Genomic DNA, 18483 nt, shown 5'->3' on the forward strand with positions numbered 1-18483 from the left:
ATTTTGCATTTATATTCTGCATGTTTAATTTTTTTGTATTATGAATGTTTTGATATTATGCATTTTTATTTTTTTATGCTTGGTAGGGCTTGTTATATGCAAGGTATGTGTATCACATGTAAATTCCTGTCTGTTTATTTAGCCAGTCAACTGGCAGAACCACTGTACCAGCTCAATTTCCTGGTACATGTAAGTGTACTCGGCAATTTAAAGTGACTCTGATCAAAATGAGAGCTGTCGCTTGAGGGGCAACTCTGGAACTCAGCCTTTGTCAGTCATGTAACCACTTGGCTGATTCGGGCAGGATGATTAGTTCAGTCTGGGGTCCCTCTGAGAGCTCTGTGTGTTTAGGGGTTGACCTAGAACACAGCTTTTGAATCTAATGTGATTTTATTTAAACATTTACTTTTTCAGTGTGTGCGCTTAATGGCTTATGTGCACAAATTGGCCCTGGGGCACTGACTGATCGGCTTGAGTGGTAAACCCATCCTCTACATGAACCAAATCCATATAAAAAATGGCTTACAGAAAGTATAGGGGCCTGCTCTTGCAGGGGTGGCATTCATAATACAGAACAGCTTGTGCCGCTCCAGGTTTTACTCCAGGGCCGGGGTAGTGTGCTCCCAGTCCCACCGCGATCGGGTTCAAGTAAGACCTGGAACGGCCCGAACTGCTCCGCATCAGGGCCCCAATTCCTTCGCCTGCTTCAGCGCCTCTTTAACGAGACGAGACGCGCAGGTCTCTCTGATCTAATCTGTGTAACCCGAGAGGGCCTTTCCAGCGTTCCCGTTCTTTAAACCCCACGCGCACGGGGACATGCGCCCCGGTCCCCGTGACGTCTGAGAGCGTCCGCTGGCGTCCGGGAGCGCGCGGATCATTTGCGCGTTTCTCTTAAACGCCGTGCCGCTTCACCTCTCCTTCCTTCTCCTCCTCCTCCTCTGCTGGTTCCTGTTCAGGACCCTCCTCAGAGAGCCGCTCATGCAATGAGGCCGCGCCGCAGATCCATCGTTTATCTCCAGGTCCAGCACTGGGGACGGGAATAAAGGCTCAATTTATACACTGAATGGGGGGGGGGGGGGAGGATTTGTTCAATTTTTATTTTAAGACTCATTCATTCCTTTCAGTGGATAAGACTAAATGTCAGCTTGCCAAAGAGAATATGCTAATGTATATGTGTTTATGTATGTACACTGGTATGTTTTAAAGTATTCAAAGGAAGTGAGAAAACGCTGTTTTGGTGGTAGAGGATAAAAATGAAATCTGGTGGGGAGATCATTTACAATAAGGTTGGGACAGGTCTATGATGGGGAAAAATAAATTTTGAACCATAATACTTACAGAAACAAGACCTTACAGAAACTCTTAAAACATTTTTGGTCTAGTTAGAGTTTGGTGCATACAAACAATGTGTATGAAGGGCCATCAGTAGGCAAATGACCAAACTGCTGTGGTGAGAGACCAGAACACAGCCTGTTTGGGAGGTATATCCACCCACAGAGGATGGCAACAATTCCCAAGCAGACTCGTGTTCAGTTAGTCACATTAAAATCTCAAATCAGTCACCATGGAAAATAACTGGTGCATAGAGCAGCTTTCTTGCCCAGGGAATGGGGTGTGTAGCACTGACCTCAAGCAAAGCTTAGGAAGCAATGACTGTCAGGAATTCAATCACCTTAACACATTCAGCACAATATGCAAGTCATAATTTATTTAGAAAAAAATGAATTGACATTTTTCATCGACTGTTTTTTTTTTTTTTACAAAAAATTCTCATTACAAAGACAATAAATACCCCCCAAAACTTACAAAAAACAAGAATATAATAATCAGTATTATAAAAAATGTAGCACTTTAGTCTGTACCACCCAATACAAAATTACCAAAAATGGCTTTGTCATCCTTTTATAAACTGTATTTCAAAACGTGTTTTGTGTTAAATAAAAAAACAAACATTTTTTCTAGGCACATTAACTAGAAACTGTAGTTTATCTAAAACGTACATCAGATTTCCTGAATTCACAGGCTCTGTTCAAATCTTATTTGGAATGACAAAAGAAGCCTTTGTACATTAATACGTAAATTTTAACCAGGGGTGGATGCATTTAATAAATCTAGGAAGTTGTCCTTAACTTGTCAGTTAAAAAATAGCTCATTTTCAGTTTCTTACCAATTTTTCTTTAATTTCAGCGACTGTTTCTGATGTGTACGACCTCTAAAATGACAGACCTGCTTAAACTTGTGACTGAAATGGAATCAAAGAGTTCCAAAACACGCCGAACGCCCTGTTCGGACATGAATTGAAACTGCGCAGCTGAAGTATCGCAAGGTCTGTAATGCTTGACCAAGCGGTGTGAAATGGATTATTAAGAGGTCCAATCCCACACCATGGTTTGTGAATCCAAGACATGAGTGGTAAACGGATTTTTTTTTTTTTTTACTGCTGACGTTCGACCGGTTCAGGCCACAGATACGGTTGTGTCTCATCAACTCAGGGGCAGCCTTCCCACAATGCCTTGTTTAAGCAGCCCGATCCCAAGAGATCCGCCAAAAACCATGACACACGGTGGAAAAAAAAGCACCCCTGCTCCGCTCCGTAGAACAAAAGCCCGGCCCTGGCATGGCCTGGCTGACTGCCAGTCACAGTTCACAGAGGAGAATGGTCCAGTTTTGCAACTCTAGAGAGCCCTTATGCGAAACGCGGACTAGTCAAAACATTGCACGATGACACGCACCACATCCCCAGCCACGTGTTTTCACAGCAAACTGCCACAACACTGGATCGAGTAAACACACACAGACGTATAGTACCATTGTCATAGTCGTAAAGTGATGTCATTTCAAATCAATGCCCGTCCCCTTCACACGGAAGAGGCCGGCAACTGAACCTGAAAGGTTTGCTATGGTTGATCTGCAGTCTCTCTTGCATTACATCAGCACCCGGCGATGGAGTTTTCAATCTCTTCATCTGGGTGAGTCACGTCCGAGACCAGGTGTCTGGATCAGGAGTAAACTCTATACAAATGAAGTGTAATTACCGCCCGTTGCTGACCGTTATAAAAACGCTCTCCGAAGCCGATTGTCTCCTCTCCGGGTTGACTGCTGGAGAATGTGGGCAGACTGAGGCTCGCTGATTTTTGTCTCTCACGAGCTCGCCTCCCGCGGCGGAGACGGCTGCGCTCGATCGGCGTCTCGAACGCGCCGACGGACGGACGTAAAGGGGTCGGTTTGAGTGAAAAGCAGCGGGACTGAGATCAGGAAAAGGCTGCTCTTGACCAACGGTTCCGTACACTGGAAAGGTCAATCCGTCTTTTCTCAGAGAGAGAGCTGTGAAAGAGTACAGCGCTGGAGCCGGTCCACGCTCTTTCCCCACTCCCTCAGGACAGGTAATCACAGTACAGATCACTTAAAATGCCACCTGCTACCACAAACCCAGTAGATTGCAATGGGTAAGGCAGCATTAAGCAGTACAAAGAGTAATACATGACAGGTAATCAGCACCCGAAACAGGAAAGAGAAGAATGGAGCCCTCCGTCCATCTCTCTCTCTTTCTCTCGTTTTCTCGTAGTAGAAGGTCCATTTTTACAGCCTATGCCTGCTAATTTCTCCTTAACGCTAAATCAGTCCGTTGACAGCATAGCCAGAGTTCGGCAACAAGTCACTTTTAAAGCATGCTAAAGATCACACATAAATAAAGCTATTTAGGGGCGGAGCCAAGAGGCCCTGCCCGAGAGGGCCAGTTAGCCCTTGGACTTTTTAGGACTCTGATCGTTTTTGCCCAGAATTCTGTGCAGGCCAGGGGACATGAAGAAAGGTTTGTCGGGAGTCCCATCGTTTCTCTCCAAGTCTTCGCCTGGAGGAGACGTACGGAGGGGTAAGACGGGTCCCGGGAAAAGATGGGGGGGATGAAGGAGGGGAAGGGGAGCGGACAGAACAGAGAAAAAGGAAAAAAGCAAAAGCCATTAGTAGGCACCACAGAGGGAGAAAAGAGGACAGGGTGCACAGGTCATGCCGGATAGACAGCCACAACAAAGGCAAAAGTCAAAGTGCTAACACCAGCATGCATTATTAAAGCCCTGAAGCCAAAGCAAAGCTTAAAAGATTGAAGTGATCCTTCTAATTGATTGTGTACCTCTTGATATTTTATTTCACGGAGTACGATGCAACAAAAAATGAACCAACGCTTAAAAAAAAAAACTGTTCTTATGCGAAGTTACGCTAAAATATTTTTTTTTCTCTTCAGTTATACATACAGTGGTAGCACGTCATACGTTTTACATTTCCATTTTAGGCAATTAGATAATGCTCTTATCCAATGCACCTTACAATGAGGGCAAACAAAGAACAGGCCTAGATCCATACAACCCGAGCAGTGTGTTATAACAGAAAGAGGGATATACTCACAGAAACAGAGAAACAAGGTGTCCACACACATTGCATAGACGCTGAAGAAGCCATGCGCGATCAGGTAGGACCCAAATATCACCGTCTGCCAATGAGAAAGAGGACCATCAACGCACACGTAACTGCACTCACAGCACGGTATGATTCATGTAACTCAGTGCACAATCCTACTTTCAGCACGTAGCCACTCGCTGTGTTTTTCTTTCCTATTTTTCTTTTTGAGACTTTCCATGAGGTGCGAAGGAGAATTTGTACATACCGCATCTACATCCAGCATTTGACTTACCAGTAATGGCACCCAGTAATAATTGAGCACTGGCACTTCTTCCTGAATGACGGGGATCTTGCGAGTGAAGAAAAAGAAGGCTAGAACACCTGGAACACAAATGAACATCAACACTGGACCATTAAAACTGGGACAAATTTCAATCCGTTTACCAGCACTAGAACTGTTTTGATGCAAAGGAGCAAGTTATCGGTCCCCCAAATAAAAGTTAGCATTCTGATATGTGAGAAGCACGGCACTTACCCACACTCGCTGCAATTAGCACTTTGCCCAGAAAGAGCAGGAAGTCGGTGACCTTGTCCAGCACTGCCACCCTGCAGAAGAGAGGAGACCCCAGAGTCAGGTGCCACCTGGGGCAGACAATCACATAATCTAGCCCCAGGCTTCAGACGGCCCTTACCTCACCACGTTCCTCATCAGCAAGCAGAAGGCCTCCCTGGCCGAAGTGCAGAAGTTTTTCCCGTGCAGCGCGATCTGGAGAGAGGGAGAGGAAGAGGAAGGCGGTCGAGTCAGGTTACCGAAACACAGCGGTTTGTAGAGAACGCACACGGGACACGGAAAGTTATAACAGGACACGGAAATGTCTTTTACACTTTCGTTTTCCATTGGTTTGTTTTTGATAATTGAATTAACTAGCCTCTTGATCCTTTATGTTAAAACTGAAGTAGATACGACAGTGTTCCTTGTAATGGTGCACCACCATGATCGCTTTCACCTCACTTGGCTTCTGTCATTAAGAATAAAGCCCCCCCTCTGTCATCCTACAGGACTTGTAAAGTTTTTTTTCCTCTGAAGGGAAGAGGTAAATGGGAGTGTTAGCCAGGATGGGGGTTGGCTCACTGCCCAGCTCTAATGCATCCCACCCCCCAAACCCAACCACACACACACATACACACATACACTCACATACATACACATGCACACACACACACATACACATACACACACGCATACACACAAACACTGAAACACACATATACACACACACTGACAAATGCATACGCACACACACACATGCATACACACACAAACACACACGCTCACACACACACACAAGTACATGCACGCACATAAACATACCCGCATGCATGCATGCATGCACACACACACACATACACACACACTCACCATTATGTATGCATTTCTGTTCATGAATCTGATGAAGTGCTCCAAACACCAGAAGCAGCACTTGAGACAGCAGAGCAGGAAGCGAGCGAATATATTGTGGGCTCCTGCAAAACACACACACACACACGTTCATCAGGCCACAGCTGTGTCTCCTCACAGACAGCGCCCTCCAAAGGACAAAATCAGTCACTACAGAGCTTTATAGAAGCTGCTTTAATTTCCTACCAAACTGTGAAAAAGGAAATAATACTCCAAGATCAAAACTGTTCCTTTATAGTACAATACTAGCATTATTATTATTATTATTATTATAGTTGATGTGATATCCTTGTGTTTAGGTAACTTACAGAGAACACAGAACATGCAAGTGCATAACACAAATGGAAAACAACAGAAAAAATATAACTTAAGTGCAGCTAACCATTCTCTCCAAGACCACAGACAAGGGTAACAGACATCACAGTGTAGGGAATTCACTATGCGCTGGGACAGACAGACATGCCGTGAGCGCGTGTGACACACACCTTTGAGCTTGTGGTCCAGGTACTCCAGGACGATGCGGATCAGCTGGACGATGGCCAGGATGAGGGAGCCGAAGGCCAGGGAGCCCGTGTGGTACCTGGGGCAGAGAGTATCGGCTCAGAGAACGCTCCCTAAAAGCTTCTCTCACTGCCCTACTGAAACAGGAAACCCGGGAGAAGCACGCTCCTGAGATCCAATCAAGATCCAGCAAATACGCTTCTCACATCACGAACTGCGTGCAGAAACACCGCCAGAGATGGATAAGTCAGTTATCTGACTGAATGTGGCTCACTTACAGTGCTCAAAATGTCTCTTTAATTGCAAATTATATCCACCAATTCAAGCATTTTTACTCCATTGGTATGTGCTGCGGTTTCAAAGAGCAAGAGGTTTTAAACTTACAATGGGTTATAATTTGAAGTGGACTTTCCAAATCGCCTAATAAAAGAACTTAAGAAGATAAAAACCATGTTGTTGTACTGCTCTAGGGACAGTGTGGAGAAAGGTATCTGCTGTTGCATCACTGAGAACCTAATTTTATACAATCTAATAGAACAACTGATTAACAGGTATTAAAAGGGTATTATTCTAAAGCTGTAAATAAGCATACATAGTGCCTTGACATGTTATAACATTTGTATAAATAATTAATAAATAAAAATGATTTTTAGACACACTAAATGCAATGAGGGACAGATCTAAGTATTCAATTATTTCCGCTGTTGAGATTCTGTGTGAGCATCGACAGCAATCCTGGTGTCAAAAAAAAGGTCTGCATGATACAAGATTTGTGTAAGCTTTGCTTCTTCCTGCTTTAATTTAACTACATTTTATTATTGTTTTATTTGCTATGACTGCATACAGTAAATCTTTATGGGTGGGAGTGGGAATAACATGTGCAATACTTCCCGGGTTATTACAGTAGCAGTCGTTTGCTTTCTCTGTGAAGCACTTTCTGTTGCTGGATGGATTTATGAAAGGTACTACAGATAGCGGTATTACAGTTTCACTGGCAGGGGCGAGGGGGACGGTTGTAACGTACCGTATGGCCCTGCCGAAGGAGCAGAAGAGCGGACATGGCGGGATGTCGGCCGGCTTCTTCAGGGCCCAGTAGTAGGAGGCGAAGGCCCCGGCCAGGGTGCACTGGCCCAGGGCGATGGCGAAGTTGACCAGCCAGAGGAAGACCAGCAGGTTGCAGAGCTGCAGGACGAAGATGTAGCGGTGGTACAGGCTCTCCCCGCCGTAGAAGGCGAAGGTGCACTGGGAGCCGGGGCACACCTTGGTCACGTTGGTCTTGTTGAAGGTCTGCAGCCGCACGGCAGAAAACACACACGCTTCAGTTTGGGGGCGGGGGGGGGCATTTTACAAAGCCATTACTTCTATTCATGTTCTAACAAATGAACAATGAAAAGGCTAGTTACATTAATGTGCAGTGATACACCATTTTCCAGTGTGGTACAATAGGTCTGTGAAATTCGTCATAATCAAAACTCATCAACAGCTTTTGTCACAGCTTCATATGCATGAACTGGAACACTGGGCAATAAATTAGAGATATTTTGAAAAGGTTCATCTCTGCTCATTTAAAGCCATCATTTAAATTGGGTGAGAAAACTTCGTAGATGGTTCAAAACTCTTTTGTAACCGTGGAACTATTTGTTCCGGAACGTTCTGTCCAACAGTGACACAGCTGCTTGTCCACACCCTCAGTTCTCCAGCAGGCCTGTACAGGTGTGCACACGGCCAATACCTCACCCAAAAACACCAGGACGTCCCAGTGCAACTGGAAACACACGCTGCCACTAACAACAGGGCTCAGATTCTTATCTCTGCAGACATGCACGAACACACACACACATACACACACACACACACACACACACACACACACATATACATACAACACACACACACATATACATACAAATACACACACACACAACTGTGTCTGTCTGATATGGAAAGGTAACCGCCATGACCATGTTGCGGAGGTCACATGGGCGGAGTCCGTGGGAAAGGAGGGGCACGCCCGCATATCCACGGCGATCCTAACAGGGACGGGGTAAAGGTCCGTCACCCTCAGGTGGCAGCAAACAGGCCGTGTTCACATCCCGGCCTCCCATTGGCCGATGAAACACAGCGGAGCAGAGGCCCTGTCCAATGGGAATGCGAGTCTCGGGGAGGTGGGAGGAGGGATTTTGCTGGGACTTGCCTCAGGGTCACAGGTGAGGTTAGCGTACACGCAGCTGGGCTGCGTCGGCATCACTTTGTAGACGGCCTCGCCGGAGGACGCCAAGAATCTGCGGCGAACAGCGGTTAAGGACGAACAGCCGGAAATGGCGGCCGGCATGCGAGCCTGCTTCGCATTAGAACATGCAGGACTCATTTGGGGAAGAACAGAAGAACGAACAGCAGGAACGCGGGGATATTGGATGACGGGAACAAGCCATTCGTCCCGTTTAGGCTCGTCATTTGAAGATGTTTTTGAATTCTTTACTTCAAAGCTTCCCAATTATCAAAGGTTCATATCAGTTTCTCAGACAAAGATCAATATCTTGTCTACTGTACTGTATCATTAATCTCACATGGACGCAAGGCAAAAAAATGTACTTTCCAGATGCAGACAGAACCGGTAGACAGAATCTGCAGAAACTGGAATTATAAAACTGAAACCTATTAGTTCCTTTTAATGTTCTAGGCAGATAAATAAAAGGCTTAAGAGACAGTTCCATCTGTTGATGGAAACACAGGTAATGTCTCATTAAAAATAAACAAGTCTGAGCTTTTACAGTTCAGTCTATGCTTCAAACTACAGATTTCCATATTTATTAAAATATTCAGCACCCCTTGAATAAATGGTGAAGTTATTTACATACTTAGCAATAAACGCTGTAATAGCAATAAACTTAGCAATAAACACTCAACCACTGTAGGTGTCACATGAATAGTGAGGATCAAAAATAAATCTATTATTTGACATTTAATTTTTTAAGTCAAAATGCTTTTGCCATAACTGTTTCCCACAAACCTTATACAACTCCTAGGCCAGGAAATATTTAGTATGTATGCTGATTTCAGCTCTCAAGATCCCCTTGTTCAAAAAAACTTTCAACATAACATTGTATAAATATAGTGAACCAGACTAATATCAAATCTATAGAATTACCTAAAACAGAAAACAACTGAAATTGAAACATGCTATTGAAATGAGCATCATGTAACCTGAAAAATATAGGTTGAAAAGTTGACAGATCGTTTGAGAGGTTGATTGACAGTTCTACAGGGGAGGATACACCGCCGTAACAGCCCAATAGGAGATGCAGACGGCCAGAAGCAGGAAGGTGATGATTGGGTAGAAGAGGGTAGACATGATGTAGCCAATGGCCCTGCACACAAGAGAAATCTGTCAGAAAACGTGACCTTACTTTCACTCGCTCACTCATTCACTTACTTAGCCTCACTTAGTTATTTACTCATTCATTAACTCACTCATTCACTCACACGTTCACTAACGCATTCACTCACTCAGTCATGCATTCATTCACTTGCACAGCCTCACTTAATTATTTACTCACTCACTCACCACTAATTCAAACTCACTCTTTTTTCACTCAACTGCACTTGGATACCAAAATAATTATGAGCTATCACTTCAATTTTTACTTTTGATTCAACTAACACTTTTGTCTGCAGACAAATATATGACTATATAATTAAATCAGCTAGATTTCAATTGTAACTGTATATTCTATCTCAAATCATTTTTCAGTGGTTCATGATAAATTACCCCTAATGTATCCACAGATTATGTTGTTGCACTATCCAAAAGTGGATATAAAAAACTACAGCAAATGATAGCAACTGCCCTACAGTGAGAAGCATGATAGTTAACTGATATCCAAACATTTCAGACAAAATCGGCTGTGACTGTTACTAGTGCTGAGGTGGCCTGAGCCGGATCAAACCGGTTTCTCTGAGCTTCTGGCACTCACTTGCTGCCCTCCTTGAGCAGAGCGATGGCGATGCGCACTCTGTTCCTCAGGAAGATCAGCATCAGCACGATGGCGAGCTCGGCGATGGAGAGGGATATCACTGCAACAGAGGAGAGGGTGTGAGGGGGAGCCGACAGGCGGGAAGTGTGATCCGTCCTAGGCTTCCCGTGGCCTGAGATGGACTGAGCTGGCTCCCGTCCAAACGATCTCATGTTCCCTTCCTGTGAGTCTGCGGTGGCTTTGACCCTGTCAGCCAGCAGGGGTCACTCAAGGCTCTGTTTTGAGGGCTGCACTGGGATCAGACATCACTGATACTGGAACAGGGATCTGCAAGTGTAAGCTGAGCCACTGTGTTCCCTCTTTGTTTACATTTTTACGAAGTTTACAGTCAATCCTAATATCAATAAAACTCCTGCTATGAATAAACTCCTGCCTGCAGCAATTCTAAAGTTTCTCCTATTTCTTTTACAATGAAAGTGGATTATCCTGCAATATCAAAATAGGATGATTGAATAAAACAAAAATACGTCTCCCCCAACCTTTTCAACGGCATCCATGTGATAACAGGGCCTAACTTCCTGTAAGGTTCTAGCCTTAGTGTTTTGCCTCACTGTACAGGTTGTCACGGTTACGCATGAGGCAAGGCATGCACACAGCCCAGTCTGTAAGACGACAGGGCTGCAATGCCTGTGCCGAGCCGTAGGTCTCACTAAAGGGACAGACAGGGGGTCAGAGGTCAAGTCAAAGAGCTGACACCAGCGTTTAGGGTTTGGGTGAAGGTCTGCGGATTGAAGTCAAGCCTCAAGCGTCGCCTCTCTCCAACACATGCCGACTCAGCGAATAATAAAGTCTCTGCTTGCTCCCTGGTTTGATGCAGACTTGTTTACTTTTGAGAGGAGCCCCATAAAAGCAACACAGCCTCGTTTACATGACACATAAAAAATAGCTTGCTCTGGGCAATTTTCCCTGCCTTCCCTATCCGGCTACAGGAAAACAGGTTCCCTGGCTGGTTAGGGGAAAACAGATGTATACAATGGATTTCAGTGAAGGAGGGAGAGCCAATAATCCAGGAGAAACACAGAAAAAAACTGTTTTTGTGTTGGCGCTAGCATGATGGATGCGACAACAAATTGTTACCGAAGTCAGATTCATTCCACTCAGTGTACACACAAATCACAGAGGAGTGTTTTAAAGGCTCGCGGGTTGATTTATGGAATGGCTGATTCCTCTGTCCAATCCTTAAGCCATAAAGGAAATGTCATTACAGATAGAAGTCAGAAGAGTGATTTATATCTTTATGAGTTTAGAAAATTCTGTGCTTCCTGAACAATACTGCTCTTTACTACTGATGTGTGAGAAGGCTTGGTTCATTGAGGGGCACTCTATTGACATGGCTCCACCCATTGAGGGGCACAGTCTTGAACTGGCTCCTCCCACTAGAAGGATAACAGTAGGGCCAGAGCGAACACTTACTGAAGACCAGCCAAGTCTGGCTCAGCTCCAGGTAAACACGGAAGTCGGTCTGGAATCCAATGTCTGAGATGGTGACATCAGCATCCGGCTTTCCCCTCAGAAAGACAAACTCCCAGTAACAGTGCCAGATACCTAACAGAGAGACAATAGTAAGGACACTAGGACACATACACACACACACACACTCACACACACACATACACGGCACACACACAAACTCAAACGCATGCATGTGCACACACACATACTCACACACACTTGCGCACACACACACGCACACACATGCACACACACACACACACACACACACACACACACACACACACTCACGTACATGCATGCACACTCACACACACACACACACACACACACTCACACATAATCAAATACCCCCCCAAGCACACGCACATAAACTCAACACACACATGCACACTCTCTCTCACACACACACACGGATACACACACACACACACACACGCACCATAAGCCACCATAGCTATAACTCCAAAGATGATGACCCAGAGCAGGAACCCGGCAGTGAAGCGCAGCAGCAGGATGAAGATCAGACTGACCACCATGGCTATCACCAGGCCTCTGTGGACACAGAACACACACCGCATCGTAGCATTACGCGCAACACTCACAATAAAACACACGCACACGCACGTGCACCAACATGCCCACAGAGCCACCTGACCTTCAAACACACACTCTGAGTGGAGAGCACAACCTTGTTAAATATGAATCACTTACATTAATATCCAGTACCAGGAGCTAGCGTAGTCCTCAATGATCTTCAAGCCAAGCTCCTTGGTATCCAGGAGACCAGTGATGCCACTGCAGAGTGGAGAGAGAGCATGCTCAGTGAGCGCCAGGGCAACTGGGGGCTGTCGAGCATGCTCAGTGAGCGCCAGGGCAGCTGGGGCCTGTCGAGCATGCTCAGTGAGCGCCAGGGCAACTGGGGGCTGTCGAGCATGCTCAGTGAGCGCCAGGGCAGCTGGGGCCTGTCGAGCATGCTCAGTGAGCGCCAGGGCAACTGGGGGCTGTCGAGCATGCTCAGTGAGCGCCAGGGCAACTGGGGGCTGTCGAGCATGCTCAGTGAGCGCCAGGGCAACTGGGGCCTGTCGAGCATGCTCAGTGAGCGCCAGGGAACCTGGAGCCTGTCGAGCATGCTCAGTGAGCACCAGGGCAGCTGGGGCCTGTCTGAACCACTGGGGCTGACATTTTTTATGAAACACAAAAGACTGGCCCCTGAACACTGCAGTTTAACAGAAGGCCGTTAAAACTGCTTTTGTGCTGGACAAAGCAGACAGCCCATGTTCCCTGCCCTGATAAACTGTGACATTTGCTACTAGCTTGGCATTATAGGTAATGGAATTGCAGGCTGTCCTACAGTCTCGCTATGACAGAAGCAGACCTCTGTGTATGCAGGCCACACAAAAAGCACACAGGTAGGAATTTCACGAGGCCCGGCTCACATCTACCTTATCGCCATTTTTCTCCCTATCGCCAGCTAGTGGACGCACAGTTTGGCGTTCTGTGTTTGCGTTATCGCCAGCACGCCAGGCTCACTCCATTACCCGCCGGGGAGAAATGCAGTAGCGCTGCACTCGAAACGCACCGCAGCACTTTGTTAAGCTACCCAGCAAAGATAATAACACACTCAACATTTTACTCTTAATGCTAATGATATGTTTCAACACTTCACACTTAACAGTTTGTGAAAATTAATGATATATAATTATTTTCAATATTAGTTATGGAAGTAGAATGGCAGGGAGGAATGCTGAGGTAAACATATGGATCATAAAGGAGTGGCATTACATAATATAAAAATGATAATTATTTATACCTGTATGCTGATACAAACTGTTCCAACAACAAAATTATATTTGAAATATTGATTTTTTTATCAACTTCCAGAATAAGAAATTGTAGACAGGAGGCATTCAGGTTTGGATAAACCTCATTGCTTACAGTTAAGAACAAACAGGTGTGAGTTACAGAGTGGTACAAATAGCTCAGTGCTTATTGCATATTTGTGGTTTTTTTGTGTGTTCATTCTTGGCTGTGAGGACAAAAATTAGCTCATCTAAGTTAGTAACTCCAAGCTAGCATTGCCTCTATCAATAGTAGAACCCACCAACCTTACATGCTGTCTGCTAACAGCCCAGGATGGACATATTCATATATTTTAGTGGTTTCTAATCATCTACGGTGAAAACTGCAAATTGATTCTTTTATGACCGAACAACAAGAGTGATTTCGGGAGATGACCTCCATGATCACACCAGACACCACCCTGGGCTCCCCAGTCATCAATAACCAGCCCGGGCGTTCTGCATATTTACAAACACGTCAGCTTCCCGTGGCGAAAACAAGGAAATGCTAATGGAGACCCTAATGAAACAATTTACCCAATCACTGTTGATTTCTTTATTAGGCATCAGCGCTAATTACCCTCCAAACGAGAGCTCCTCTAACAAAATTTCATGTGGGGCTGACGTGCTCCCCCTGCCAATGGGAAGGCAATAGATGGGGTCCTGCAGCGCTGGGGGATCTGGGTAATGTGCTGGACAGGATGTTAATCTGCAGGCAGATAAACACTCTCCATATGGTCAGTGAGGCTCATAACGGCCTGCGTCATATCAGCAACGGGCAAACTGAAGCCCAAGGACTCCCACAATTCCAACTGTCAAATTTTCAAACAAACTTTGAAAACCAGAGGAAAAAACCAGTGCTTGCAGGACGGACCAACGTTTTGCTTTGATTGACCCTTCATAAATTTTGTGATCGGGTTGCACAATCCGATTCGTATTTTTTTGGCTCTGACTACAAAGCTTCCCAAAAACCTCGATATTTTACTGGCGCAAGCGCATTTAAAATTTGGACACAATTGCTTCTCTGGGGAAATCGCAAACCGGTTTGCTTTATTAAAGGAACACACATCTAGAATAAGGACAAGGCCGACCGGACCAGACAAATCAGAATACTTCTGGAAGAATCTGTCTCCATCTCCAGTTAAGATGCTTGCAGGGAACGATGAAATAACTGCAGCATGCAAGGGGATTACGGCTGTCATTTTAAATCTAGTTTTTATTGTTTTTTTTATTTTTTATTTGCCGTTTTATTGGATTAAATTAATTAAAGTTTTAGTCTCTTACGTAGATTACAGTACAGTTCAGTCTCTCAATCATTTTAACTGCCGAAGTGAAAAATGGTGCCACATAAAAGCACAAGTAGAGCATGCATGTGGGATAAACACAACAAAGCCTCTCTGCCTGAGGAAGTAATGAATGTAGCTGCTAAGTGATGATTCTTATATGCAATTAGCTATACGGGGTGTTAAAAATAAATAAATTTAAAAAACACAGAGAGCTTACCCAGTCTGCGTTCCATATGGCTGTCAGGCCACATTTACTGGAAAACACGGGACTGTCACACCGAAGCTCCGGCACGCCGATAAACTTGAATAATTTAGCACAGGGGAACAGGGGACGGTGGATTGGTGGGGGCTGCGGAATGAACCGGAAAATAAGACGAAAAATTCATCTTGATTTTAAACGGAACGCCCGCAGTGTGCGTCCGGTAGAGAGGCTCTTACATATTAAAAGCCACTGCGAGGCCGGGAGATGGAGGCAGCGTCTGTGCACTCCAGAGGCAATAACTGAAGCTGTTCCATTTCTGCCTATCTAAACGAGAGGCCGGGGTCACCTTTTCCCGGCGCTGCTCATGAATATCGGTGCTACGCTCTCATTAGGAAACATAGCCTCCTGATTGAAACGGGAAGCGAAAACTAATGGTTTGTGATTCATTGTAGTCACTCTGCAGCACACGCTGGCATGCAAAATGGCAGGAAAATAGTTTTGATTTTACCCATGGGCAAGGTGCAAGCTCAGATTTATTAACGTTATTGCACCTTTGTTACGGTTATGGAAATCGTGTGGTATTGTATTTTCACCCAGGAGTTGTGTATGTGATGATGTGTTTTGAAGGAAGAAAACTCACCAAGAATTCTAGTACTTGTACAAATGAATATTCATACGTAAACCTAGAGAGTAAACTGCATAATGTCAAATACGATGTCAATGAGCTTAATAAGCGACCGATGGTTCGTACATTTCAACAGCTCCCGATCCTGGCTGCCGTCCAGGCACGCGCGGTATAATTATCTCCACACACGCGGTCGAGTTCCCCGTGGCGCTCACTCGCTCTCGCTCGCACGGCGGCAGCGTTTCAGAACGCCGCGGCTGACTACATCAGCACCGTGGGCTCGGAGAGAGAGCGTCGCAATCTCATTTTCATTTCACGCGCAGCTCCCAACAAACATTCTGCGTAAACGTCCTTGAAAAGACATCCAAGGAACCGTGAAATGTTTTGAGGAAACTGTTCATTTCACTGAGTGGTTGGGGGGGGGGGGGGGAAAGCTCGTGTTTACCCACAATGCATTGCTGCCACTGTAAACAAAGACAGGACCATGCATATGGTCTGTTTGCAGAAACCCCAGGGCCAGTGTATGGTTAAAGGTTGCAACATTTAAAAATATTTAGGGATCTTTCCTCTACTTCTTGCATAGTTGTAAACTGGCATAAAAAAACACTTGACTTCCTATGGTTCACTACATCAAAGTGGTTATGCAAATTCAGGCCAACAGCAGGTTGTCCATAAAGTAACATTTTCAGATTTATTATTTGACATCTACTGTAAATAGATGAACACAAACTATGTTTTCCTGCGTTCCAGTTTGCAGTAAATTCAGCTTTACTGCTTTCATAAAAAACAGTAGCAAAACCGTAATTTATTTTCATTCTTCTGTTTCTTTATATTTTTATGATGGTATTGCTGTTATTTTTCCTACTGTGAAAATTTGAAAGCAAGCAGTGTTTGCACTGTTATGTTAGAACTACAGAACCAGAAGCATAATGCTCACATCATCATGAAAAGAGTTTGCTGTGCCGTATCAATACTGCAATCACACTGTCTTCTGAATACTGTCATCATACTCCATATTGAAGACTGCAGTTTTTTATTCTGCTTGTAAGCCTAGTATTAGTCGTTCGGAGCCTCTCTTAATCAGGGTGCTTAAACATTATACAAAATTGTACTTTGAGTCATAACTTCTCTGGAGTCACTAGTACTGAAACATAATACCTTACACTGTATTTGAAATTCGGACAGGAAAGGCCACCCCTCACCACCAGGGCACACACGCAAGCCAGAATGCGAATGTGAGTCAGGAATTTCAAATTATCTCGGAGGGAATGGAGCCCAGATTGAACAAAAAAAATCTTTCGGTCTCCACAGCTCATGTTATGCCTGCATGGAATGATAAGCATTTTCCTCTTGCAATACATATAATGCCAGATCTTCAGCGGAACGGTCGCTGCTGTTCCCGTGGATAACATCAGCTTGGAACACAGCCTGGTGTTTCAACGCCACGTGCCAAAGAAATGAATGAATTATTTACACTGAAAGATCCTACAGTGGTGAAGCACGTTGTTTATTACAAAGTTTTCAGTCAAACATAATCATCAAAGTAGTCTGAGAATATGAATCTGAATCAGAGGTCCTTCCTGGGTACCATCTAGCTAGACACAACAGATCATATTTTCATGCTCTAATGTACTGGAACAAATACGACTGACAGATGTAGTTTGACAGGCAAAATAGCCGTATTTCTAAACAAAAACGGGAATTTCAAAAGGGCTTTACTTTTGATATCTCTTTCAGACAAACAAAAGCACATTTTCACATACAAATGCACAAATGCACTAACACACACACACACACACACACAAACTCTCAATATCAAACGTTTTACATGCCTCTTAAAATTGAAATTCACGAAACAACTCCAGAGCCTTGAAAGTTGATAGAGCTTTGAAGACAGGGCTTTAAGCATAAACAAGCCTCAACTTGCCAATGTGTGTGCAGTGTCTCTCTCTGTAAGAAGTTTCATAAAAATAATTTTTTAAAAAGTGAAGCAGCTTCTCAGATTCTCCAGGAGCCTGGAAGGGTCTCTGAACGGACGACGAGTGGGAATATTCCAGAAAACGATTCTGGCGCAGTGCGGAAGCAATGAGAGCAGGCCGCTGAAAGGTAACAGCGCCATTGTGAAAACATTACACGTTAGCAGAGAGAACAGTGTGTCCAGCCACTTATGGCTTCTCGCAGTCACACACTGGGGGACACATTAAAATCTCCCCCCCCACCCCGCCCATGCCCCATGCCCCAACAGAGTCTGTTTATTTTGCTCCTGGGTTAATATTTGTCCCGCTGATAGAATAATGAAAGTGATTTTACAGAAGTGCTGGTGCATTATGGGTGACCACCAGGGACAGACGAAAGGATAATGCACAACACATCACTGGAACATGCAGCAAGAATGAAGTGGGTGTTAATGGAGCTTCTGTTTATAATACGGGCCATTGAAATACGTGACCATTAGTGCAATGTCAAAAGTTGGACACACCAATCATTCCTTTGTACACAGCACAATATTCAGCTCTGATGCACTAGTTTTAATTCCCACAGAGTATGTGGTTCCAGTTGTACTAGTGTAAACTCTTTAAGATGATTTAAGGACCACTGACTTGTGTGTTCTTGAAAAGTAAAAGTCAAACATTTTCCATGGAATTAATGCCGAGATACTCGTGTTCTTTCTTTTTTTCCCCTCAAAAG

General features: G+C 44.6%; 1 protein-coding gene across 2 annotated transcripts in view; it reads right to left on the reverse strand.

The window, feature by feature from the left end:
• The window catches only part of slc44a5a (solute carrier family 44 member 5a), an 89200-nt gene continuing 70717 nt past the window's right edge, over positions 1–18483 (reverse strand). Inside the window, exons 9-22 of one of the 2 annotated variants that reach the window (XM_064341780.1) lie at positions 12556–12639; positions 12284–12396; positions 11803–11934; positions 10330–10429; positions 9631–9723; positions 8550–8637; positions 7380–7642; positions 6340–6434; positions 5816–5919; positions 5088–5161; positions 4931–5001; positions 4688–4776; positions 4402–4486; positions 1–1027 (exon numbers count right to left, since the gene is read on the reverse strand). In XM_064341780.1, coding sequence (XP_064197850.1) covers positions 909–1027; positions 4402–4486; positions 4688–4776; positions 4931–5001; positions 5088–5161; positions 5816–5919; positions 6340–6434; positions 7380–7642; positions 8550–8637; positions 9631–9723; positions 10330–10429; positions 11803–11934; positions 12284–12396; positions 12556–12639 — 1510 coding nt within the window. In that variant the 3' untranslated portion in view covers positions 1–908. Of the gene's footprint in view, positions 1028–1132; positions 3851–4401; positions 4487–4687; positions 4777–4930; positions 5002–5087; positions 5162–5815; positions 5920–6339; positions 6435–7379; positions 7643–8549; positions 8638–9630; positions 9724–10329; positions 10430–11802; positions 11935–12283; positions 12397–12555; positions 12640–18483 lie in introns of those variants that run through there. The other variant, XM_064341781.1, reaches the window with a different exon arrangement.

This window comes from Anguilla rostrata, chromosome 6 (genome assembly GCF_018555375.3).
Source record: "Anguilla rostrata isolate EN2019 chromosome 6, ASM1855537v3, whole genome shotgun sequence".
NCBI lineage: Eukaryota > Metazoa > Chordata > Actinopteri > Anguilliformes > Anguillidae > Anguilla > Anguilla rostrata.